Raw genomic sequence first — 26,738 nt, 5'->3', positions numbered from 1 at the left:
TTATGGCTGGGTTGAAACAAAAGTGGTTGCGCGATGTCTGTAAACGGGAGTCTCCAGGGTAAAACGGACAAATTAACAATAGTTTGGGGACTTAATGTGCCATGAATCTGCAATGGCAGAATTGAGTATTGTTCTATCAAACACAAGTTATTTTGGCTTAAAATGCAGCAGTTTCTTTTAATGAGGGGTGCAAGAGCAGAAACTGCTTTTTCAGCTTTGTGTGTGTTTTTCGCCATATACAAAAATCACATAACATAATAATACAAATTAATGGATCTAATTTCAAGTGCCTTACAAAACACTCATTGACACAAGAGATGGAAACAAACAACACATTAAAAGCAGGATAAAAGTGTTCGGACAAAGCAGAGCTAAAGATCAAGGGCTATTACAGGGTATTATTTTAACCCCCCCCCCCCCCAAAAAAAAAAAAAAAAAAATCAGCATTATTTTTATTTTTCATATCCTTTTAGAAGTACCTCGCCCCCCACACACACGCCTCGAAGTTCAAATTGGTGGTTTATCATACAACGTAATCAAAAATATTTTTGGGTGTTCAATCTTGTTAATATTTACTTCCAGATTGTTACGAATATGTGTTAAAAAAAAAAAAAAAAAAAAAAGATTGTGTTTAATTTTTGGGGTTATTCATTACGACGTTCTCCCCATCTTTATCCAATTAATATTGTAATAATAATAATAATGTTAATACATCTTAAAACTTGTGAATATACTGTATCTGATAAAATGGGCAATAATCTCGTTCATTACTGAACAAACACATAAATAAATGTCGTTTTTGCACACTGTCGTTAATTCTATTTAATCTTATTTGGACATTTAAGACGATTTAATAAGTAGCAATTGTAACAACTGCATGTAAAGTCTGAGAAAATTAAGACTTGTAATCTAATGAGTGTACGTTATTAAGAAGAAAGTGATGCGAGGAGGGGAAAAAAAGCTTATTTTGTCATTCAAATGCAATCTGAGAGCTGTTCTTATATTATGACCTTCTCACACGGACATTGGTATGCCTCATAAAGTGACCTCTGACTGTGACATTTTATTTCTCTCATATTTCTCTCTCGTGCGAGTTTTATTTTTTCTTGATTACCCTCCATTTGGTTTTGCCTTATTAAATTTTTTACTATTGTTTTGATGCCTTTCCATCTTTTCTTCATGTCGTGATAAGAACGGAAAGATCAGCACTTATTTTTTTTTTTTCAAACCTGGAGCGAACGCCGTAAAACAGCAGCGCGTCCGAATCCAGCTGCGATGACGTCATCAAGGAATTTTAATGAACTCTGTGGCGCTCGTGAGATCATTTCGACATTTATTGATCCCTCCGAGTCACCGCTTTTCTCACCATGTGCTTCTTTCTTTCCCTTAACTCACTTTCCCTATCCTGTTTTTTGAGTCAATTCTCAACTAAAGCACTGGTTGATATAAAATAACACAAATACCCCATAAATCCTAAATTGCTATTTTGACTTCATTAGAGTCTACTGAATGATCGTGCAGTTTTTTATTAATTGGATGCCATTCAATTGCCACTCCCTTCCACCTAGTTAAAATAGATTGGACGTCTATGGCCGTAAATGGCACTGAAACATGATCATTCATTGCCAGCCTTCCCAGTCATGGAATGGGTGATTACGTCGGGGAACACACCATTTGTTGATTTAGGTTTGATAGCTGATTTTAACTCATCTTGGTGTGCAGAATCCAAATGTGAAAATTCAATTTACTTAGTTTTGTCATGAAACGGGTATTTCTATTAAAAACTTCGGAGAAAAATAACCTAGTGTAAAGCAAAAAGTTTATTTATTCTGCAAAAAAAATGTCATTCAGGATTTTTTTCACCAAATTGTTCCCCAGTGTTTATGCAGTAAATAAAAAGTCAAACTCAAAGACATCTAAACTGATATACTTATATGCGTTATAATTTAATCCTCTTTTTTCCTTCTATTTTTGTCTACCCGACACATCAGGAGGATGTTTCCCGCCATGCGAGTCAAGATCGCCGGCCTGGACCCTCACCAGCAGTACTACATCGCTATGGACATTGTACCCGTGGACAATAAACGATACCGGTGAGTGACAACATTCAGCAGTCAAATGAAAACTATTCGCAGGGGCGCTGGAAGTCACTCACATGTAGCAGGAGGTGCTGAGGATCTTATTTTGTTTTTCCCCATCCAAAACAGCCGTTTCAGTCCAAATTTGTCATGCTCACGCTTTTTCTCCATATGAGGCGTGCACAATGGCAGTACACACGCATGCTGGATAGTTTACGTACTACTAATAGGCTACTACAAAGACAGCGTTCTATTTCACCTACAGTGTGTGTTTGAGTTTTTGTTTTGGAAGTAAAAGCACCCGTGTATTAAAATGCAAACCCCCGCAGCTAAACCGCGCGATGACACGCAACCACATTAGAACACTAAAAGCATAGACTTCATATTGATATTGACAGGGCCAATTAATAGGGGGCGTGCATTGTTGGGAGGCCGTCAAGTGGAATCACAAACAAAGAGCTTTTTTCATTTAAAATTCTTGTGAATAAATGCTTAAATCCCTGAATTTTTAAGAGATATTGACGCAAAACAGTCTCAATTCTTGGTTAAAAACAACAACAAAAAAACATACAAAAAAACCCCCTGCACAGTTAGCATTTATTTTATTTAAATAAATCGAAGTATGATGCTAGTCTGTTAGTCAATGTAGCGGCCGCCATATGTAAACAGAGCTTTCCAGTGAAAATTCTTGTGAATAATTGCTTAAATCCCTGAATTCCTTATAGATATGGACGTAAAACAGTCTCGATTCTTGGTTAAAAAATAAAAGATCGTGCAGTTAGCATTTATTTTACGTAAATATGTCAAAGTACGATGCTAGTCTGTTAGTCAATGTGGCGGCCGCCATATGAAAAAAGAGCTTTTTATGTTAAAATTCTTGTGAATAAATGCTTAAATCCCCGAATTCTTTATAGATATGAACGTAAAAGTCATGATTCTTTGTTAAAAGGACGCAAAACAGTCTCGATTCTTAGTTAAAAGCAAAAAAATAACGTGCAGTTAGCATTTATTTTACGTAAATATGTCGAAGTACGATCCTAGTCTGGTAGTCAGTGTAGCGGCCGCCATATGTAAACAGAGCTTTTGCGGTGAAAATTCTTTGAATAAATGCTTAAATCCCTGAATTCTTTGTAGATATGGACGTAAAACAGTCTCCATTCTCGGTTAATAGCAAAAAAAAAAACAAAAAACGTGCAGTTAGCATTTTTTTTACGTAAATATGTCGAAATACGATGCTCGTCTGTTAGTCAATGTTGCGGCCGCCACATGTAAACAGAGCTTTTCTGGTGAAAATTATTGTGAATAAATGCTTAAATCCCTGAATTCTTTGTAGATATGGACGTAAAACAGTCTCCATCCTCGGTTAAAAGCAAAAAAAAACAAACAAAAACGTGCAGTTCGCATTTATTTATCGTAAATATGTCGAAGTGCGATGCTAGTAGGTTAGTCAATGTGGCGGCCGCCATATGTAAACATAGCTTTTCTGGTGAAAATTCTTGTGAAAAAATGCTTAAATCCCCGAATTCTTTATAAATATGGACATAAAACAGTCGCGATTCTTGGTTCAGAGAGAAAAAATGGGCAGTTAGCATTTATTTTACGTAGATATGTCGAATAATTATGTTAGTCTGTTAGATAATGCGGCGGCAGCCTTACAACAGAGCTTTTTAGGTTGAAAATTCTTATGAAAAAACTAAAAATATGATATTTACCTTGAATCCTCGAACAAATCACTCCCGAGACAATCCTTCCTGTTTGTATGCGGTACAGATTTCGTACTATTTCAACCTAAATCTGCCATTGGATCGCTGCATGTGTCACTGCGACCGACTGCGAATAACTGAAGCGAATTGTAGGATGGCCCCCTACTTGAAGGCGTGGCGCAGTGAAGGTCGAATCTGACCTGTCAATGTCGTTATGAAGTCTATGCTAAAAGGTACAATAAGCCTCGGTTTAACACCCACTTTTCACAATACTCAAATAAATTGCACACAAATACTCAACAGCGCTCTGCCCGGCGGCAGCTCAACACCAACAACACAATAATATGGCTATAATGCAAGCTATTTGAAGTTCTCCACGGTCTAAATCTGCAGCTATATTTTCCTCGCTGGGCACTGTTATGATCATGATCACCTTCATTTTTGACCTCAAAATGAATTTTAGAAAGTTTCACTGTTTTTGTAGAGACAAAAATCGTTAATTCGTTTTTTTGCCATGTTAACTCTTCCTATGTCATAAGTTAACTTTTCAGTTGGAATTGCGCCTTATCCAACATGACCTGGTAGCAAAGTGTCAGGTGGTGACCATGGTGTTAACAACAGCAACAAAACTTTTTCAACATGTATATTTAATCTCGAAAGTGAAATACGCTGTTGTTTCAATGTTTTATTTGTTGATTTATTGAAAAAAAATCTACCAAAACTTTTTATCCCCTTCCCAACACCAGGGGGTGCTGTAGCATCCTCAGCACCCGACTTCCCGTGCCACTGGCTATTTGGGAAATTGTCGAGGCAAATTTAATGTCCCTAACTTTTGCAATGTTGAAGAACCTTACATGGCAAGGTTACAACATTTTCTGAAATTTTTTTAGCCTTTTTAGGAAAACAACAACATTCTGAAAATAACTAAACACAAAACCTCCACCAATTCCATGTTTTTCGGCAGCTACATTTTGTTTTTTTGTTTTCGTAAAAAGAATAAAATGTAATATAGGAACCTTAATCTCACATTATTGTGACTTGTCATGATTGAAACCCCTCTTTTCACAAAGCAAATACATTTTTTAAAAATAAACTTTCATTCAAATCACCCTAATTTTTGACAAATTGCTTCGCTTTTGACCGATTTTTTTTTTTTTTTTAAGTTGTTTCACACAGCGAGGCTTGACCGTTTTTTTTTTTTTTTTTTTTGGAAAAGTTGTTTCACACAGCGAGGCTTACAAAGAAAAAAAAACAAAACAAAGAAACTTTATTCCTGCTAAATTAGGACGTTTCATGTAAAATATGGCACTGTTCTCCCTACACAACATCCTGTAAATGAAACTTCCCTATTTTTTTAGTTGTAGCACAGCACTTTTTTGTCGGTTGAGTCGGGACAAAAGTTCTTCGAGGGTTTTGTATATCATAGTACAGTAGTATGGTTTTTCATCTGAACACTTTTAATGTTACAAAAGAAATCAACAAAGCATGCATAGTTTTCAAAGACTACATCAAAGTAGATTTTGGTAAACATTGTTCTGTGGTACCATGACATACGATTGCGCCGACACGCGATCTTTTCGACATCCAACGTAAAATTTGACTCGCCATTTGTTTCTATATCTGACGACATGCTCGAAATACGACGATTTACTACAGCTAGGGGTGTGACAACATATGGAAATGGTGATATATCATAATACTTTGTAATGGATCCTAAAAGGTTATTGATATGCTACTGCCAAGAATTGAGATATTGTTTTAAAAAGGTGTCAATGTTTAAAAAAAAAAAAAAAAAAAAAAAAAACACCAACCAACAAGTTGCTACCAAAATCTTCCACCATGATGGTGTCTCAGGTAACTGTAAGGCTGCCATTGACGGTCCTCGACGCCCAATCCATTAAACTTGGAACGTTCGTTCATTCGAAACCAGAGCATTCGCAGTCGTTTTGTCCGATTTTCGGGGCATTTACAGGTCACTTACTGTTCATTTTCAGGTCATTTCCTGTTGAGTTTGAGTCACTGCCTAATCATTTGGGTGATTCCCAGGTCACTTCCTGTTCTGTAACTCAAAATAAACAGGAAGTGACCCATAAAAATACCCCCAAATCAACAGGAAGTAACTGAAAATCAACAGGTAAACGACCTTAAATGGCCCAAAATTACCTCATTGCCTGGTATTGGCTGCCAATGACGGCCATAGACGTTCAATCTGTTTGAAGTGGGAGGGTGGCAGCGCATGAACATTCGTTCATTGGCTGCCATCCCTCCCACCTCAAATGGATTGGACGTCTACGAGTGATACACTCATTCCAATTTGGAGCAAAAGCTTGTTTTTCTGCGTATTAGTTGTTTGTAGAATATCCTCGAATGATTTCCTGACCAATTTATCGATAATCGTTGTACCGCCATATCGTCAGATCGTTATCGTGAGCTTTGCATCGCAAATCGTATCGTATCGTGGGGTAACAAGAGGTTCCCTAACTACAGCACCGCAGTTTCTTTGTTTTCTCGCAAGACTGACGCACAGCAAATTTTCTTGTGAGAGAAATCAACATGGGTTCCAAGAATGTTAATGCAGGTGGTGAAAAAAGGGAAAAGGTGACGCTTGAAATGACGATGGAAATGATAAAAAAAATATGAGCGTGTTGTGCGCGTCCGTGAACTGGCTCGACAACACGGCCCTAGAATGTCTACGATCTCGACGGTCCTCCTCCGACCGCCGTTCACCAGTCTTTAAGTTAAGGTGACAATTATTATTATTGTAATATCGCCAAAGAAATCGCCAGCGTCGTCAGGTTTTTAATAATTTATTTCAGAACTTGTGCAACACAACATGTCTACTCTCCGACACAGCTGACACCAACAACAGAACATAAAAAGTGAAAGTAAAAACTCAATGCACCTCTCTCATCATGTCACGTCAGCCACACAGTTCAGGTACAGCACGCAAAACACGACCGCCACATGAAAACCCGATTTGTTACATTATTACAGGTAATATTATTTTTATTTATATCAATATATCATATTTCTTTTTCCAAAACTATTCAGCAAATTGTTTTTCGTGATTAATGTGAAAAATCAAAATTAGTATGTGATTATTAAGGGTGTAACGGTACATGTATTTGTATTGAACCGTTTCGGTACGGGGTGCTCGGTTCGGAACGGAGGCGTACCGAACGAGTTTCTGACATAATGTAACCCTTACGTTACGTAAGGCTGTGAGTGATCGGGTTACAATTTCTTTGTGTAGATTATATTTACTCCATCTTCTCTACTATAATGAGGACGACAACGTGGCCGCCGCGAGAACGCGTTGAAACACGGGCGTTAAAGTCAATCAGCCAATGCACACCAGTCACAGTGCGGCCGCGTGTTAGACACACCCCAGAAGCGGCTCAACGCGACGCACGCAAAAAGAACGGCAGAGTTTATTATTTGACGCGAGACTGCGTCAATACTACTACCGGTAGCTAAGATCGGGCAGACCGGAAGTCACTCGTGTATAAATACGGTGGATCCGGTCGATTTTCAAACTAATATGCAATCGTAACCCACTTTTTGAGTCCATCAGATCTCTTGAGTGGTCGATCAGGACACAGTTGACTTGTCTTTGTTGATTTATTGCTGTCTTCTCTGCTATAATAATAACCAACACGGCCCCGTGTTCAATACAAACCCCTCCTACCACAACAAAACAAGTAGGAACTAATATTCACATAGGAACTAAAGTTATTCAACATAAAATATACAATATAAATGAATACTACATCACATTTGTAAAATATAAACACATAATAAAATAAATAATAGCCCATTTAATTAAAATACATTGAAATGAGCTAAAACACCTGTAATTAAATAATATAATACACAGATCCTGCTTACACAATTAAATTTATTAATTTCTGTGTGGCGCTTTTGAAAAGCACAGGGATAATTTTTTTCTTCTTTCAGAAAGAAAGAAAGCTGACCAATACGTGGGGTCTGAAAGGCAAATTGTTGTTGGATTATTATCTTTAAATAGCCGCTACTTTTTGAGCAGAATTCTAGCTTTGTATAGGCTAATGTTCCTATTGTTGAAAGCACAAAAGTGTGTAATAAACAACTAGCACATTTATATTTTGCATTTTGTTTTCTTACTGTACCAAAAATGAACTGAACCGTGACCTCAAAACCGAGGTACGTACCGAACCGAGATTTTTGTGTACCATTACACCCCTATTATTATTTTTATTACTATTATTATATTAGTAGTCCTATTTTTTATTTCTAATTTATTTATTTTGCTATGTGTAATTGCCATTTGTAATAGTACCAGCAGTATTTATTAAGGATTTAGTGTAGGTTTTCAGGCTGTGGAACGAATTAATGGAATTATCATGTATTCACATGGGAAAATCCTGCTCGACATACGACATTTCGACTTACAAACAAGGTCCTGGAACGAATTAACTTCGTATGTAGAGGTACCACTGTACGTTGTACTCAGTACATCATATTCACGTGCATACTAGCACTACCTCCAGCCAAGCGAGCTAAGTTCAGGGCCATTTCTTAGGTGTTGGCACTCCCACGTCTTTCGCTGGCTTAGTCCCGTCACTTACGTGGCCCAGAGAGGCAACCGCGTGATGGATCGCTCTGGGAACTCGACGAGACGGACCTTTTTTGGCTTGCCGCCGTCGTCGGCCCTGAAGTAGGAGCCAGAGTCGAGTGCTGGGATTGAAATATATTCATCATATCCAGGCGGCCCGGCTGGCACAGCCAGAGTTCCCGCCGCACGAGACAAATAACTCCGTAAGGACCACAAAAAAAAAAAAAAAAAAAAAAACTAAGCGAATTTGCATTGCCGCAGTGCGGAGAAAAAGTAAAACTAATACATCATAGCACATGACTTTCAGGTTTGATTTGTCAGACATGTTTTGATCTGAAGGGTATGCTGCAACATCATAATTTCAATCTTTTTTTATTTGCGTCAGAAGAAGTCAATTAAAAAATTCCTCAGTCACCAAAGAAAGTAATCGTTAATCGCAAGGAATTCATGATATCTATTGCGATTAAATGTTTTCACCATTGCCCTACTCACTTAATGTTTGAATTGAGGAACGTAAGCACACTTTGTATATTGAGACAAGACTGAAAAAGCAGTTTCTGCTCTTGCAATCCTCTTTAAAATAAACTGCTGTATTTTAAGCCAAAAGAACTGTTGTATTTGACAGAACAATAGGTCTTTATGCTGCCATAGCAGATTCATGGCGCATTAAGCCCCCGAACTATTTTTAATTTGTCCGTTTTACCCTGGAAACCCTCGATTACAGACGTCGCGAAACCGCTTTTGTTTCAACCCAGCCATAAAACGAAGAAAAGCAATTATATCTATTATTTGAAATGTCTGTCATTTTTAGCTAAGAATCATTAATTGATGTCTAATATTTAGTTAAAAAAAATATATATATATTCACGCGCATATTTCAAACTTTTAAACAAATTACGTCACAATGAAACAAATGGTGTCTGCAAAAAAGTCACGGATATCTACCTCATAGCTATCGCTTAATTGTTTTTTTTTTTTTTTTTTTTTTTTTTTTTTTTGTCACTGTTGCATTTTTTCCGATATGTTAAATGATACAGTGGGGCAAATAAGTATTTAGTCAACCACTAATTGTGCAAGTTCTCCCACTTGAAAATATTAGAGAGGCCTGTAATTGTCAACATGGGTAAACCTCAACCATGAGAGACAGAATGTGGGGGAAAAAACAGAAAATCACATTGTTTGATTTTTAAATAATTTATTTGCAAATCATGGTGGAAAATGAGTATTTGGTCAATAACAAAAGTTCATCTCAATACTTTGTTATGTACCCTTAGTTGGCAATAACGGAGCCCAAACGTTTTTTGTAACTCTTCACAAGCTTTTCACACACTGTTGCTGATATTTCGGCCCATTCATCCATGCAGATCCCCTCTAGAGCAGTGATGTTTTGGGGCTGTTGTTGGGCAACACGGACTTCTGGAGACTGGCTAGGCCACTCCAGGACCTTGAAATGCTTCTTACAAAGCCACTCCTTTGTTGCCCTGGCTGTGTGTTTGGGATCATTGTCATGCTGAAAACCCAGCCATGTCTCATCTTCAATGCCCTTGCTGATGGAAGGAGATTTTCACTCAAAATCTCTTGATACATGGCCTCATTCATTCTTTCCTTTCCTTTACAGTCGTCCTGGTCCCTTTGCAGAAAAACAGCCCCAAAGCATGATGTTTCCACCCCCATGCTTCACAGTGGGTATGGTGTTCCTCGGATGAAATTCAGTACTCCTTCTCCTCCAAACACGAGAACCTGTGTTTCAACTAAAACGTTCTATTTTGGTTTCATCTGACCATAACACATTCTCCCAGTCCTCTTCTGGATCATCCAAATGCTCTCTAGTGAACCGCAGACTGGCCTGGACGTGTACTTTCTTCTGCACGTCTGGCAGTGCAGGATTTGAGTCCCTGGCGGCGCATTGTGTTACTGATAGTAGCCTTTGTTACTGTGGTCCCACCTCTCTGTAGGTCATTCACTAGGTCCCCCCGTGTGGTTGTGGGATTTTTGCTCACCGTTCTTGTTATCATTTTGACGCCACGGGGTGAGATCTTGCATGGAGCCCCAGATCGAGGGAGATTATAAGTGGTTTTGTATGTCTTCCATTTTCTAATAATTGCTCCCACAGCTGATTTCCTTACACCAAGTGTTTTACCTGTTGCAGATTCAGTCTTCCCAGCCTGGTGCAGGTCTACAATTTTGTCTCTGGTGTCCTTCGACAGCTCTTTGGTCTTGGCCATAGTGGAGTTTGGAGTGTGACTGACCGAGATTGTGGACAGGTGTCTTTTATACCGATAATGAGTTAAAACAGGTGCCATTAATACATGTGATGAGTGGAGCCTCGTTAAAAGAAGTTAGACCTCTTTGACAGCCAGAAATCTTGCTTGTTTGTAGGTGACCAAATACTTATTTTCCACTCAAATTTGGAAACAAATTCTTTAAAAATCAAACAATGTGATTTTCTTTTTTTTCCCCACATTCTGTCTTTCATGGTTGAGGTTTACCCATGTTGACAATTACAGGCCTCTGTAATCTTTTCAAGTAGGAGAACTTGCACAATTGGTAGTTGACTAAATACTTATTTGCCCCACTGTAAATAATCGATCCAAACATAGAAAAATTGAAAAACAATACTTAAAAGGGTAAATACGTATATGAAAAAGAAAATCTCGACCACTCCTTGATGTCTGCGATTTCTGCATCGCAGCCCTTGTTATATTACCATGTTTCACCCATAAAATCCCCCAAAAATCCAGCTGTGACACTTGCTTTACACTCAGTAATACATGCTTCATGGAGTTTTTGGATCGAAACAAGGTAAGTACGCGATAAAATCTCGTTAAAGTCATGGCGTCTTTAATTCTGCTCTTTCATGCTCTCACCTCCAAATAGGGTTTCGCTGTTTAATTTAAAAAACTTTTTTTTTATTTTTATTTTTTTTAATGCCCTCCTGTTCAAAAAAATTTTTCCCCCAGAAAATTGAGATTTTAAGCTTTCCAATGAGGTATCACACATGCATATCAGACCATTTTCAAAGTTGGCCAAATTGGGGGTCTCAGAGCAGAAGTCAACTGAGTGTTTTACACAATATTGATTGTTGTCTTTCTGTTGTTTAACTCACTGACTGCCAGTGACGGCGATAGACGTCCAATCATTTTGAACTGGGATGGATCGCTGCCAGCCCCTCCCATCGTCGACAATGGCAGCCATGGGTCAATGTTTTTCATTGGCGCCGTTTCAGTGTCAACGTGGCAGTGTCAAACGTAGCTTAGATGTTCATTTATGACATTTTAATTTAAACAGCTTAAAAAAATAATTCTGAAAGAGTCAGCGTCTTTTGCTATAACCTCATTGTCGTTTTTCTTGTGTTTTAATGACAACAATTAAAAGCGTTGACAGTTGTAAAACTATTTGCAGGAGTTGTTGATGTCTCTAATCTCTGTAATCCAATGGAGAAATATGACTTCCTTCATATTTTGGCGAACACATGCATGATAGTCGCACAACTGCGATCTTTTTTTTTTTTTTTTTTTAAATGTATGTTTAATTTATTTTTGCCAAAGAAGCCTTAAACGAAAATGCTGACGAACTGAGATTTTTTTTTAAAAGGTTTTAATTGTGAGAAAATACGCTAGGGCGTCAACGCAAGTGACGAAAATAAACACGTTTGGTGAATGGAGGCCCTCTAGTGGTTAAAGTGGTTATGAATAAAAGAAAGAAACTCGTATTTTTTTTCTTGTTACTCTTCTGTGACTCCTGTTCCTTGGCTGCCATGATTTTTCTCCTGCTAAATCAAACAGATTGTTTACTTTTTATGTTTTCAAGTCATTTTTTCTGCATGGAAATACGAGTTAGCATTGAAAATGAGAGGACGTTATAAAAGAATTTAAAAGGAAAAACAAACATCTGTTAACACTTAACGTTAATGGCTAATAAGTAGCCTGTGCGTGTGTGTTAGCGAACCAGAGCAAACAAACGTGAAATTAGCTAAGCCTCATAAAAGGACAGTGTCTTGTTCAATACAGATCATCACTCGTCAAATGATGAAGCTCATTGTTAAAAAGAAAAACATCTTTTATTACTTGAAAGTCCATTACGCTTAATGTGTCAGTGCAACTGCTTCGATTAGCAAACACGGGATACAATTATAGATGATCTATGAAATAGTACCATGAAACAGTCAGTAATGCAGAGGGTAGGCCTTGAATGATCTTGTTTAATTGCCATTGACGGCGATAGATGTCCAAACCATTTTAACTGGCAGTTAAAATTGATTGGAAGTCTACTGATGTCAATGGAAGCCAATGAGTTTAACAAATAAAATATAGCAATTCCAAAACACATTCCACTTTCTATGGTACAGCAACTCATGAATTTTCTCCCCACGTGTTGGCAGGTACGTGTACCACAGCTCTAAGTGGATGGTGGCGGGCAACGCTGACTCCCCAGTTCCCCCACGGGTCTACATCCACCCGGATTCGCTGGCGTCAGGCGACACGTGGATGCGGCAGGTGGTCAGCTTTGACAAGCTGAAGCTCACCAATAACGAATTGGATGACCAGGGACATGTAAGTGATGCGCTCTAGCCTTCATTTCTCACTCACATGCGTCAGTCAGGATGGTGGTGGCACTTTCATGTTGGTATGCATCCAATTTATTCGAGTATTTCAATTCAATGTCTTTTATTGCTGCCTGTGACTTCGATAGACACCCATTGAACTGAAACATCATTCACTGCAAGACGTCCCGGCAGAGGCGTAGCAAGGGTCCCCGGGGGGCCCCAGGCAACAAGCAACATGGGGCCCTTCGAGCGTGTGCAAGTAAGGGGGACAGCTGGACTTGGAACAATTGCATATTTAATAAAATTATAATAACGCCTCGGTCTCATTGACCGCTTTTTGGGACACTCAAAGTGCCCAGATATACTACATTAGGACATAAAACTACAGTAACATAGTACACTTACCGCTGTCTTGCCTCCTTTTGTCCTCTTCTGCTTTTTTTTCTTTCTTTTTTCGCTTCCAGAAGGATGACTTCTTTTCATTTTGGATATACGCCAATTAAAAAAAAGCCAAATCGCCGTTCACTCTCACTCTGAGTCATGTGAGGGAGGAGTGGGGGGAGTGTAGAGCGAGTGAAGGGGCCGTTCAGGGAACTCAGACACAAGGCTTTCACTGGCACTGTCGCACTTGTCGCTGCGACATTGCAGTAAAGCTGCGTGTGCTAAATCTGTTGACCCTCTGGGGGCCCCTGCTGGCTGGCAGCCCAAGGCAATTGCCTGGTTTGCCTAATGGGATGCGACGCCTCTGCCTCGTGGTACAAACTGATTGAACGCCTATTGCTGTCAAAGGAGCCAAGTGGAGTTTGCTTAGTATTATTTTTTTTATAGCATTTTGTTTTGGGAGGCAGTGCGGGTGGTGGTTTCATGTCGTCACTGCATTCTTTTGCACACAGTGAATTCAATTTCAACTACTTAATTTTGTTTTTATTAAAACAACACTTTTAATTGCTTTGGGTCTTGTTTGATTTATTGTGCCGTATTGGCCCGAATATAAGACGGCCCTGATTATAAGACGACACCCTCGTTTTCAAGGCTCAAGTTTGAAAAAAGACTTTTTGAACACCAAATTAATTTTTATACAGAAAATAATTACAGCACATCTGAAACAAATGATTATAACATCATATGTGAAAGAAAAAACATGTTATTTTGCCTCATTCAAATCTCAATATCTCAACATTTAAATATGTAAACTAAAGTGCAATCACATTCGTGAATGAATGGCTTCTGGTTTTTGAAATGTAAATAAACCAATCTATTGTGCTAAAACAACAAAACTGCAATAACTGCATTAACCATCAAAGTGAAGTCTAACTGTAACTGTAGTCTTTAAACAAATCTGAATAAGGAAAAGCATTGGAATAAAATAATGCAAACTGGTTAAACTTCAGAGTAGCAGAGAAATGTCATGACAGAACATCGCTTCAATGATATCTGGCGCCATCTAGCGTCGTGAATGGGTATAATGTCTAGAATGCGAATATAAGATGACCTGATGTCTTATTTCAATGCAAAAAACACCGTCTTACATATGATTTTGATTTAATATAATGACTTAATATGATGTAGATATAATTTAATACTATAGCTTTAATTTAAATTTGAAAAATATATATTATGAACCTTATTTTCAGCTGCCGAAGCGTCGGCAAGGGCACGGTAGACGGGCTGGGGGGAGGGGGGTGCAGCAGGGGAATGACTTGCTGTCATAGTCATAGTCCGCTGAAAGTTGCTTGCCGCCGGAGGCTGGCCAATCGGTGAAGGCAATCATTCCCGCCGCTGTGTGTGACATGAGTCGGGGTAGTTTTGTGTGATTTTTTTTTTTGTGTTCGAGAGGCGAGGAAGAGACTTGGAAGAGCCGCCCGGTTTGGGTTAGCATGTAGCCTAGCTCTCACGCTGCCTCTTTTGTTTACACTCTTTCTCCGTCGCCTAAGACAAAGAAGCCGGACTAACTCCCGTGGCATAAAATACAGTTCGGGAGGTTTAAGAAGTCGGCAGTTTTGACCATTATGCAGTAATTTAGCCTTGTTGAACTGAATAAATGCATTTTTAATATTTCATATTTCATTTAGCACAAGACTGTTATTTGTCATGACCATACAATTTATATAGCAATCGGGGAAAAATACTTAGATACAAAGATTATCCTGTAAAAATATTGGAGTGGATGGACAAAAACAATGATGACATTTTGCAATCTGCCCTTGTCATCAGGCTCATGTTTGTTGTCTGTGTCCCCTTTTTCTCGTTTTGAATCTTCCTCTTCCTCTAAATTCGAGTCAAACATATATGGCTGTGTGTTACTTACTTCCTCTCGATCGACAATATCATTTGAAAAATCCACACTTGAACCAGAATCGCTGAAAAACGCTTCCTCCCCCATTGGGCTCAATGCTAAATCCGCTGATACCGCTCGTTCTATGATGTCATCACCAAGATGGAAGCGCCAGAGCGCTATAATGACGTGAGGAGCTAGACGGCTGATTTAGCGTTTCTCGTCATCTGTGCTTTGCCAAATTGTTGTATATAGTTGAATCATTTCAAAATTCCAATAATAATGCTATTTAAGATTTTTTTTGTCATGTCATATACACTTTAAAAGAGACTTATACAAGTTTCAATCATAAGCGGATTTTAAGGAGGGGGGGGCAGGACCCCCTTGCCTATATACATAAAAGTTGTAAAGCAATAAAACTGCAACAAAAATGAATGAAATTAACAAAAAAATATTTACAATGGGTTAAAATTATTTTTTGAACAAATCATGTTACTAGCACCTTAGACGATCATTTGCTTTGCATACACGGTAACCCCCCCCCCCCCCCCCCCCCCGTTTTTTTTGAACAAATCATGTTACTAGCACCTTAGACGATCATTTGCTTTGCATATACGGTAATTCCCCCCCCCCCAAAATAAAAAATAGTGGAGGGCAATTTTATTTTTCAAATGATTTTTCTTTGATTGAATTTTTTTTTCTTTTTTTTTGATTGATTGAAGCAACTTTTTTGGGGGGGATTGATGTCCTACCCATAATATGGCCCAAACACAAAAAGGATTGCTTCAATCAATGAAAGAAAAAAAGAAAAAAAAAACCTCAATGAAAAATGAAGTGTTCAAATGCAAATTTTTCAATCTGAAATATTTTTTTCGCATTCAAAAACGTTTCTCAAGATTGAAATTTCTTTTTTTGATTGATTTTTCCATTTGAAAATGTATATTTTTTGAAGCAACTTATTTTTGATTGAATAATAAAGACAAAAACGTCCTAGCCAAAATGTGGCCCCAACACAAATCAACATTACTTCAATCAAAAAAGTTGCATCAATCAAAAAAAAAAAAAACTTGATTCCCAAAAAAAAAAAAAAATCAATCAAAGAAAAATAGCTTTCAAATGCATTTTTTGAGTTTCAAATTTATTTTTGCTTTCAAACATTTTTTGTATTATTGAAGCGACTTTTTTTTTTAATTTAAAATATATTTTTTAATTGAAGCAACTTTTTTTTTTAATTGAATAATAAAGACAAAAATATACCTCCGTTTGGCTCCGCCCAGGGGATACAATTTTTGACTGGGGTAACTACATTGGCACGACACCGGCAGGCATAATATATTCAATGGATGACAATCTTGGCGAAAAGTATTGCCTAAGCAGCCTGATTTAGAATTGCCCTCAAGAATGATGGGAAACAAAAAATACTCATTGTCAACTTATTATTATAAATAATAAGTTGAGTTTCGGGGTCATCAACATGTTGTGCTCCCCCTCACCCAAAAGTCAAACTCTGCCTATGGTTTCAATTGGAGTTCAGCTTCTGAAACTTTCCTTGTTAACGGCTTCGCCCTCAGCTGGTTCGCGCTCTTCGATGTTTAAGCGGGAAAAGGAGTACAAACACGGATGTACCAACATAACCCCTCTGCTGCCTGTCGTGAATCAATTCTCATTGGCTGAGTGAATAAGTGATGCATTCAAGTGCAAATAAAAATGTGTTTTGGCAGTTCTCATATTAATTAAAGGTTGAAATGTTTAATATGTGATTTTTCACCTGGGTTACAAGATCGGGCCTTTTCCTGGAACGATTTTCGTCCGCCTTGTGATGGGTTCAACCTGCCTAAGCGTTGGGGAACAACGGCGCCACCACCTGTTGCTTTTGGCGCTTACTTCACATCCTTTTGGTGCTTTTGTTGCATTAGCGCCGCCAACGCCATTCTGTTCACTTGGACTTTGGCGGGTCCAGCTGCGACTTGAAAAGACAAACATTTCTTGTGCGGCTTAAGTGCCTTTGAGTGCGAACAACGACGAACTGTCGTCCTCTGGCTGATCCGCCGCTCGCTACATGTGTGCGCCCTCCGGCGGCTCGCGGCCCCCCTTCGCCAGCTGCGACAAATATGTTCCCTAAAAGATGACAGCCAGTCCAGTCGTGCGAGCTTCAGAAAAACGGGGACGTTTTGGGTCTCGGCCACCTGTTAGCGGAATTTGGGGAATGAAAGGCCGCTTCGGAGCATGTCTGTTCATTCGCCTACCCAGAAAATTAAAAACAACAATCTGTTTGGTCACACACACGAGTCACCAACATTACTTTGTCCATTCATTTCACACATTTAGGAAATGTCTGTTCAATGTACAGTACAATTACCAACAGAACATAACTAACAGTCTGCCAATGGCAGTAAAAGACAACGTTTCAATGTCTTTGACAGACATCCAATTTCTCCAAAGATTGGACGTCTATCAGCGTTAATGGCAGACAATGGGTTAATGCAGATGTCTGTCAATTCACACACATCACATAAAAAATAATCTTAACACTTGTCCATCCATTCACATATATTCTGTTCACTCTTTACATTTGTCTGTTCACAAACCAATACTGAGTTTGCCCATTTACATGTCTACAGAACAACAACACTGCAAATCCATGCATGTACTGTACATGATCTTAACTAGGGGTGTAATGATACATTGATTGGCAGTTTTTTCACAGATTGATTGAAAAAGTAATTTAATTCCTGATTACGCCTCAAAAACGGAATCTAGTTATTTTAGGCCGTACACACACGCTGTCACAAAACATGGCAGCAACTAAGCACTTTACACTCAATCGGACTTACAACACATCCCAAACATGCTAAACGAACATGTCACCTCGCGGCATAAATGTGAAACACGAATATGATGTAAACGATGCTTGCCGACTCGGAGTGATGACTACCCGCTGTTGCAACGGCAAAGCATAGACTTCATAATGTATCGACGGGACACAGCGCCGATAAATAGGGGGCCTGCATTTTGGGCGAAGCCGTCAAAGATGACCGAATGGAATCACAGACAGAGCTTTTTTCGTTGAAAATTCTTGTTAATAAATGCTTAAATTCCTGAATTCTTTATAGATATGGACGTAAAACAGTCTCGATTCTTGGTTAAAAGCAAATAAAAAAACGTGCAGTTAGCATTTATTTTACGTAAATATGTCGAAGTACAATGCTAGTCTGTTAGGGCGGCCGCTAGCTACATTCACTATGTAAACAGTGCTTTTCCAGTGAAAATTCTTGTGAATAAATGCTTAAATCCCTGAATTCTTTACAGATATGAATGTAAAACATTCTCGATTCTTGGTTAAAAGCAAAAAAACACGTGCAGTTAGCATTTATTTTACGTAGCTATGTCAAAGAATGATGCTAGTCTCTTAGCTCTTTGTTGTGATAAGGGGGCTGCCACAATGGCTTTTTCCGTTGAAAATTCTTGCGAATAAATGCTTAAATCCCTGAATTCTTTATAGATATGGCCGTAAAAGAGTCTCGATTCTTGGTTAAAAGCAAAAAAAACCTACGTAACTATGTCGAAGAATGATGCTAGTCCATAGCGGTTAATTTCTCCCATTGATTTTTTTCACAACGTTTCAAAACACATGCATGGTACGAAAAATATAATAATTACCTTGAATCCTCGAACAAATCACTCCTGAGACAATTCTTCCTGTTTGTATGCGGTACAGCTTTTGTACTTTTTCAATCCTAAATCAGGCGTTGGATCACTGCATGTGTTGACTCTGCGACTGACTTTGAATAACTGAAGCGGACTGTAGGGTGGCCCCCCAACTTAAAGGCGTTGCGCAGTGAAGGTGGAATCTGACCAGTCAATCATTATGAAGTCTATGGGCAAAGCTATGAAACAGCCGAGCAAGTAGCGGCTCCAACCTATCGCTGGAACCCTCCAGAATGAAGGAAAAATACTCACGTTCCTTCATAAACGCACACAGATCCACATTCCCTCGCACATCTCAGCAGGTGGCTGCACTCAGATCGAATACACAATCGCGTTCGTCCGTTTCTCAGTCCAAAACAGGAAGTAACTATTAACGGTTAACATGGAAATGAACGAGTTATGGGAAATTTTTAACATTTTCTATTCAAAATGTTCTTCTCACATGACTACAATATTCTTCATTCGTCATAAATTATGAGGCAATAACAAAATAGTAACGCATAGACACTAAGGATATTAATCAGATTACTGGTTTGGAAAAATGATTAGATTAGCGTTAACATTTGTCTTTCTATATATACTATACGCACATTATGTAAATTTGTCCATCCATGCACTTACCACTTAGATGACAGTCCTTTTAGATCAAAATAACACTTTTAATGGGCTCTAAATGGCAGGCAACAAAAATGACAGTGGGTTTCTCACCTATTTCATATTCTGCACCTAACTAGGTTTAAAATGACTTTTTATGTATTGTGTTTTTTTAAAAATATTTATACATTTTAATATAGTTTGTCTGTTATTTAACAATAACAATTCATTTTATTTCAATAGGTCATTTATTAGGATGTATTGTCACTATATTCGTAGTTGAATAGGTAAAAAAAAAAAAAAACAGGCAATAATATCACATATCGCAATACCATATTGGCCCGAGTATAAGACGGCCCTGATTATAAGACAACCCCCTCTTTTTCAAGACTCAAGTTTGAAAAAAGACTTTTTGAACACCAAATTAATATTTATACAGAAAATAATTACATCCGAAACAAATGATTATAACAATATATTCGCGAGAAAAGGCATGTTATTTTGCCTCATTCAAATCTTAATATCTGAACATTTAAATATGTAAACTAAAGTGCAATCACATTTGTAAATGAATGGCTTCTGGTTTTTGAAATGTAAATAAACCAATCTATTGTGATAAAACAACAAAATTGCAATAACTGCGTTGACCATCAAAGTGAAATCTAACTGTAACTGTAGTCTGGAAACAAACCTGAATAAGGAAAAACATTGCAATAAAATGAGAGTAGCTGAGATCTATCATGACAGAACATCGCTTCAATGATATCTGGCGGCATCTAGCGTCGTGAATGGGGAGAGTAGCTGAGATCTGTCATGACAGAACATCGCTTCAATGATATCTGGCGCCATCTAGCGTTGTGAATGGGTGTACTGTCTAGACCGCGAATATAAGACGACCCCCTCTTTTACAGGCTTATTTCAATGCAAAAAACACCATCTTAAATTCGGGCAAATACGGTAATTTATGAGACAATATATCGCCTACTAAAATTTGTTATCGCGACAGGCCTACTTACCAGCACACACCTATTTTGAGCGTTTGACTGTCGTAAACCTACCAGGTATAAAAAAATCTACTCTATTCACTTGCTCACATAATGTAAACATATGTTTGTCCTTTGACTGTTTATTCACACGCATACAGTAAGTATTGTAAACATGTTTCTCCATTCACATGCACACTTAAACATATCTGTCCATTCAAATACAAATAACATTTTACGAAGAATTGCGACCTGAATTTACAACTTCTATTCCACTTTGAATCTGATGACCCATACTCCAAGTTCGCACCACAGTTTGTAAATTCTTGGATTAGCTGGTGTGTCATTGCTTGAAGTCAGTACGTAGTGGAGAGGGGTGATTGTTGTAACCTACACACCCTAATTTGTAAATGATGTGGGTGCGGAGGTCCTGGGCCAGGGGAGGTTTTCTCACGCTGTGATGAATCAGAAACAGCCCAGGGCCCCGTGCGTGGCCTGGAGGGGCCTCGTGGGCCCCGGGAGCCGCCTGACTGACTGATCATGTTCTTGTGATGTCATCAAAGAGATGGGTGTCAAGTTTTCCAGAAGGTCCTTTTGAAAATTTTTGCAGTAGGGCTGGGAACCTCTTGTCATCTCATGATTCGATTTGCGATTCAAAACTCATGATAACGATGATATCACGATATGGTGATACAAAGATTATTGATACATTGATCAGTAGGGTTGTTCCGATCATGTTTTTTTGCTCCCGATCCGATCCCGATCGTTTTAGTTTGAGTATCTGCCGATCCCGATATTTCCTGATCCGATTGCTTTTTTTTTTGCTCCCGATTCAATTCCAATCATTCCCGATAATTTTTCCCAATCATATACATTTTGGCAATGCATTAAGAAAAAAATGAATAAAACTCGGACGAATATATACATTCAACATACAGTACATAAGTACTGTATTTGTTTATTATGACAATAAATCCTCAAGATGGCATTTACATTATTAACATTCTTTCTGTGAGAGGGATCCACGGATAGAAAGACTTGTAATTCTTAAAGGATGAATGTGACTTTGTATATTGTGACTAAATATTGCCATCTAGTGTATTTGTTGAGCTTTCAGTAGATGATACTGCAGCCATTTAACTTCTGCCCAAATGCATGATGCAACCATGACTGTGCGTAGGGGCACCAATTGATATATCTTCTCTGCGTTGGGAAAGAACATAGGGTGTTAAGAAAATGATCAGCTACTACCTTTCTTCCCCACATTGTCTCCCACGTTATTTTTAATTGCTGAGAGAGGTATTGTAAGGCTTTAGCCACATATAATTAGCTCCAAAGGCTGTCAAAATTTTCTCTACTCATTATACACTGCCTTTTAGTGCTATCTATAGGTAAAACGGCATCTTTGTAGATTGAACGCGACAATGCGTGAGTGGTTCATGCAGCGCATGTGTTAATTACTTAACGTGATTAATAAAAAAAAATTAATTACCGCCGTTAACGCAATAAATTTGATAGCCCTACTTTAAGCCAAAACTACTCTGGATGAGTGTAAGACATTTTGTCTGTAACGTTAAATACAATTAGAAAACGATTTCAATAAAAAATATATATATATTAAAAAAAGGCATGTCCGATATTTTTTTGCCGATTCCGATACTTTGAAAATGACGTGATCGGACCCATCCCGATCGATCGGGACATCTTTATTGATCAGGGAATCCTTCGAGGATATTCTACAAAACAACTAAACAACAGAAAAAAAAAAGATCTTAATCCTTCTTTAACCTACATAAGTTTATCACTAGTAGACGCCCAATCCATTTGAACTGGGAGGGTAGCAGTGAATTAACCCCTCCCACTTCCAACTGGCCCCTCCCACTGCTATGGCTGTCAGTGGCAGCCAATGCCAGGCGACGAGGTCATTTCGGCCCATTTTCAGGCCCTGTTGATTTTCAGTCATTGCCTGTTGATTTTGGGGCATTTCAGGGTCACTTCCTGTTGATTTTGGGGCATTTTACGGGTCACTTCCTGTCAATTTTGGGTTACAGATCAGGAAGTGACTAGGGAATGAATAGATAGTAACTCAAATTTAACAAAAAGTGACCTTCTTATGCCCTAAAATGAATAGAAAGCGACCTGTAAATGGCCCGAAAATCGTAAAGAGTGACTGCGAATGCTCTAGTTTTGAACAAACGAACGTTCATTCACCATTCCCAGTCTTAGTGGATTGGGCATCGAGTGCCTCAATGGCAGCCATAGGGTTAAGTAAGACACTATGGTGGAAGATTTTGGCAGCAACTTTTTGGTTCTGTTTTTTTTTTTTTTTTTTTCTAAAACCATTGACCTTTTTAAAGCTAATCTCGATTCTTGGCATGAGCATATCAATAACCTTTTGGGATGCAGAGTATCACGATATAGCACCATTTTGATATTTTGCCACACCCCTAGTTTGCAGTATCGCATTAACTTATACTGCCATTCCTCCCATTTCAAATGGATTGGACGTGGAGCACCGTCAATGGCACTGAAACATAATCATTCACTGCCAGCTCTTCCAGTTCAAATGGATTTTGACCTTTACGCCATCAATGGTAGCCAATGAGAAGTCCGTTGTTGGCATTCCGCCAAGTTATTCATCACAGAATGATGTTTTGGATCTGAGCATCATTTTTAGTTCAGCTGGAACGTAAAAAATGAGTTGTTAACAATCATGGTTGCGCTAGACTCTGGCGCCCTCATTGGAGAATTTATCTGCGTCCTTGGCATTTTGTCCTGCTTAGTATCCATCACTTCTTGTTCTTTTGCCTTTGACAACTCCATTGTTTTTAGTTCAGACGAAACCTTAAAATTGGGTTGTACTCAAAATCCCGTAAGCGCAACACTCCAAGGTCCTGCTGAGAATTCGTGACAGTTTTCGCTTTCTCTTCCCACAGATTATTTGATGTGACATTTCCTTTGTTTTTAGCCTAGGGTGAACAAAAACAATGAAGCAGTATAAACAATATCTGTTGTTGTGGTGTCATTTAAATACCTTCTAGCCACGGTTTCATGCAATTTATCTATCACTTCGTGCTGTTTTGGTTCAGATAATAGTAATCATTTGAGCTCAAATGTAAATAAAGGTCCGTATGCACTACAATGTGACTCCTTGGTGGGGAAAGTCATGGTTGGTATTAATATTATTCCTGCAGATCCTTCACATTAGTTTTAATTTCAAGTTCAAACTTGAAGAATCGATGTCTTTTTACCTATCTAATACATGCTACACTCTTGTGTTCTGTGTCCGTTCTTGGCATTGCTTTCTCCACATGACTTTATGTGGATTGGGCTTTGAAAAAGCCACTGTTTTTATTCGGTTAAGGACTAAAAATGGTTTTGTTTTCCATTCTTGGTGGAGAAAATCTTTCGCAGATCATCTATCACTTATTCTTTTTTTTCTTTGGTGGAAATTTGTCATGATAATAATCCCATACAGGACATACTACACTTTGGCGTCCTGTTATTGGAATTAATAATAATTCTCTGTGTTTTCCTCCTTTCCTTCACTTCATGTTCTTTATTAATTTATTGACTAAAGTGGCGACAGATGTCCAATCTGTTTAAACTGGGAGGGCTAGCCGTGAAGGATCATTGGATGATCATGATTGCCTTCCAGTTCAATGTCATCAATGGCTACGTTTACAGGGACAAAAACCCTTAATCCGACCAGTTTTCAGATTAAAATTATGATCAGATGCACTGCTTTCATAGACACTAAAAAATATTGATCCGATTAGGGCTTGCGTGTTCATGCATCATACTTTCAGTCAGAACAAATTATTTTCACATTCTCAGATTGACCAAATATACCGGAAATAGTAGTAACAGAAGAAGAAGCCGTACCGACTCAACAAATTTACTCCATGACACCAAATTTTTGGTGACCTGTGGTCACACCAAAACAGATAATTAACTGACTATTAATACTTTTGCAATCTAATAATGTATCCAGACACAACATTCGATACTGAGCCGCACTGGACTATTCAAAACAGAGGAAAAAGAAGCGAGGTGAAGTTGGCCCCCTATCAGATGCAAATTTATATAAGAATGGTGTCAATTGTTTGTGCTGTAAAAAGTTTTGTTTGTGCGGCTGCCATTTTTGAGGAATTTACAACTCTTTTATAGATCAATATGGGGTCAACCAGCCCCCTATTTTGATGACAGTAGGGTAAAATTGTTGTCAATTGTTTGTGCTTCGTTTGTGTTGTATAATTTTGTTTGTTTGTGCTACAACGGTTTTAATATATTGTGCTTTTAATTTGTGATGACGTCACGCAACCCCCATATAATGTAAAGTGGTGCCATTCGTTTATGTTACGTTTGTGCTGCAGTAGTTTTACAAATATTGAGATATTCATTTCGAGTGATGATGTCACTCACAACCCTCCTGTATCCTAACTTCCACGTCTTATGGACTGTACCAGCTCTCTCAATAACAGAGGGATGTCCCGACAACTAAATTGTTTGTGCTACATTTTTGCCATTATTTTAAAGATATTGAGATATTAATTTTGAGTGATGACGTCACTCTCAGCCCCCTATTTGCTGCAAAATGAACCCGAAGTGGTGCCATTCGTTTGTCCTACGTTTGCGCTAGTTGCTGGGACACCCTTCTGTGATTGAGAGAGTTGGTACGCGCCGTCAGCTGCGGGAGTTAGGATACGGAAGGGTTGCGAGTGACGTGATTACTAGGAATTGAAGCAACATGCCCCCGATGCACTTACCAATCAAAATAATATTACTCAAGTAAAAGTAGTCATCCCAAAAAATTACTCAAGTACAGGTAAAAAAGTGTTTGATGAAAGAATACTAGTAATGTATGTAATAGTAAACTAACTAATGTGTAACATTGTGAGTAGCTGCTTACGACGTTAGATTTTTATTTCCTCAGCACGACGTTATCTATATGAACTGTTATTATTTTACTTTGAAGAAGAGACTATAATCTAATACATAACAACATTAAGGCAAAGAAATAAAAATAAAAAATAAAAAAAAATCATTGAATTCCGACGAGAGAAAAAAAAAAAAAAAAGAAATGAAGCATCATTCGTTCAAAGATCTTGAGTGACCCCTAGTGGAATACAAATATTTCCTATTATGAAACTACCGTATTGGCCCGAATAAAAGACTGTGTTTTTTGCATTGAAATTAGATTGAAAAAGAGGGGGTCGTCTTATATTCGCGGTCTAGACGTTATACCCATTTAAGACACTAGATGGTGCCAGATATCATTGAAGCGATGTTCTGTCATGACAGCTCTCAGCTACTCTCAAGTTTAACCAGTTTGCATTATTGTATTGCAATGTTTTTCCTTATTCAGATTTGTTTCAAGAATACAGTTACAGTTAGACTTCACTTTGATAGTTAATGCAGTTATTGCAATTTTGTTGTTTTATCACAATAGATTGGTTTATTTACATTTCAAAAACCAGAAGACTTTCATTTACGAATGTAATTGCACTTTGGTTTACATATTTAAATGTTCACATATTAAGATTTGAATGAGGCAAAATAACATGCTTTTTCTCTAATATATTGTTATAATCATTTGTTTCGGATGTACTGTAATTATTTTCTGCATAAAAATTAATTTGGTGTTCAAAAAGTCTTTTTTCAAGCTTGAGTCTTGAAAAAGAGGGGGTCGTCTTACAATCAGGGCCGTCTTATATTCGGGCCAATACAGTAAAAGGATCATGTCTCCGGTTTTCCATGGTCAATCGAGGCCAAATAAAAACTGGGAGAGAGGTTAAGATCCACGCCTTCGAGTCGTATTGACAGGCAGTGCTCTATGTCAAATACTTAAAGCGGAAGTTCAGGATTTTTGACATTAGGCTTAATGTTTGAGTTTAGTTCAGTGAGTTTGTGGAGTTGATTTCAACAAATTCTGTTTCGTTTGCAAGTTATTTGTTAGTTTCAGGGCTCCGGAGTGGCTAAGCTAGCGCGAGTCAATGGCACCATTATTGTTAGTTTCAGGGCTCCGGAGTGGCTAAGCTAGCGCGAGTCAATGGCACCATTATAGCATGTCAATAAAAAAAAAAACAATACAGATCTTTGAACAGATCCAACATAGTCAAATAAAATTCAAAACACAGATCATTGTTTCAAAACACTCATGCGGCCAAAAGAATGTCACACCAAACTGCCGTAATTCATTTCATTCTACAGGACTATTTTTTTAGACGCGTAATACGACCCCAATAAAGAGGAGT

At 38.2% G+C, this 26,738-nt stretch overlaps 1 protein-coding gene across 1 annotated transcript in view; it reads left to right on the top strand.

Annotated features, from left to right (window-relative positions):
* The window catches only part of tbx15 (T-box transcription factor 15), a 51,205-nt gene that overhangs the window by 4,759 nt on the left and 19,708 nt on the right, over positions 1-26,738 (top strand). The window contains exons 3-4 of the mRNA XM_057852538.1: positions 1,992-2,093; positions 12,757-12,928. Of these exons, the coding sequence (XP_057708521.1) occupies positions 1,992-2,093; positions 12,757-12,928 (274 nt within the window). The remainder of the gene's footprint in view (positions 1-1,991; positions 2,094-12,756; positions 12,929-26,738) is intronic.

The sequence above is a fragment of the Corythoichthys intestinalis genome, chromosome 12 (assembly GCF_030265065.1).
Source record: "Corythoichthys intestinalis isolate RoL2023-P3 chromosome 12, ASM3026506v1, whole genome shotgun sequence".
Lineage (NCBI taxonomy): Eukaryota > Metazoa > Chordata > Actinopteri > Syngnathiformes > Syngnathidae > Corythoichthys > Corythoichthys intestinalis.
Note: the sequence above shows the minus strand (reverse complement) of the source record. Positions and strands in the feature narration are given on the sequence as shown.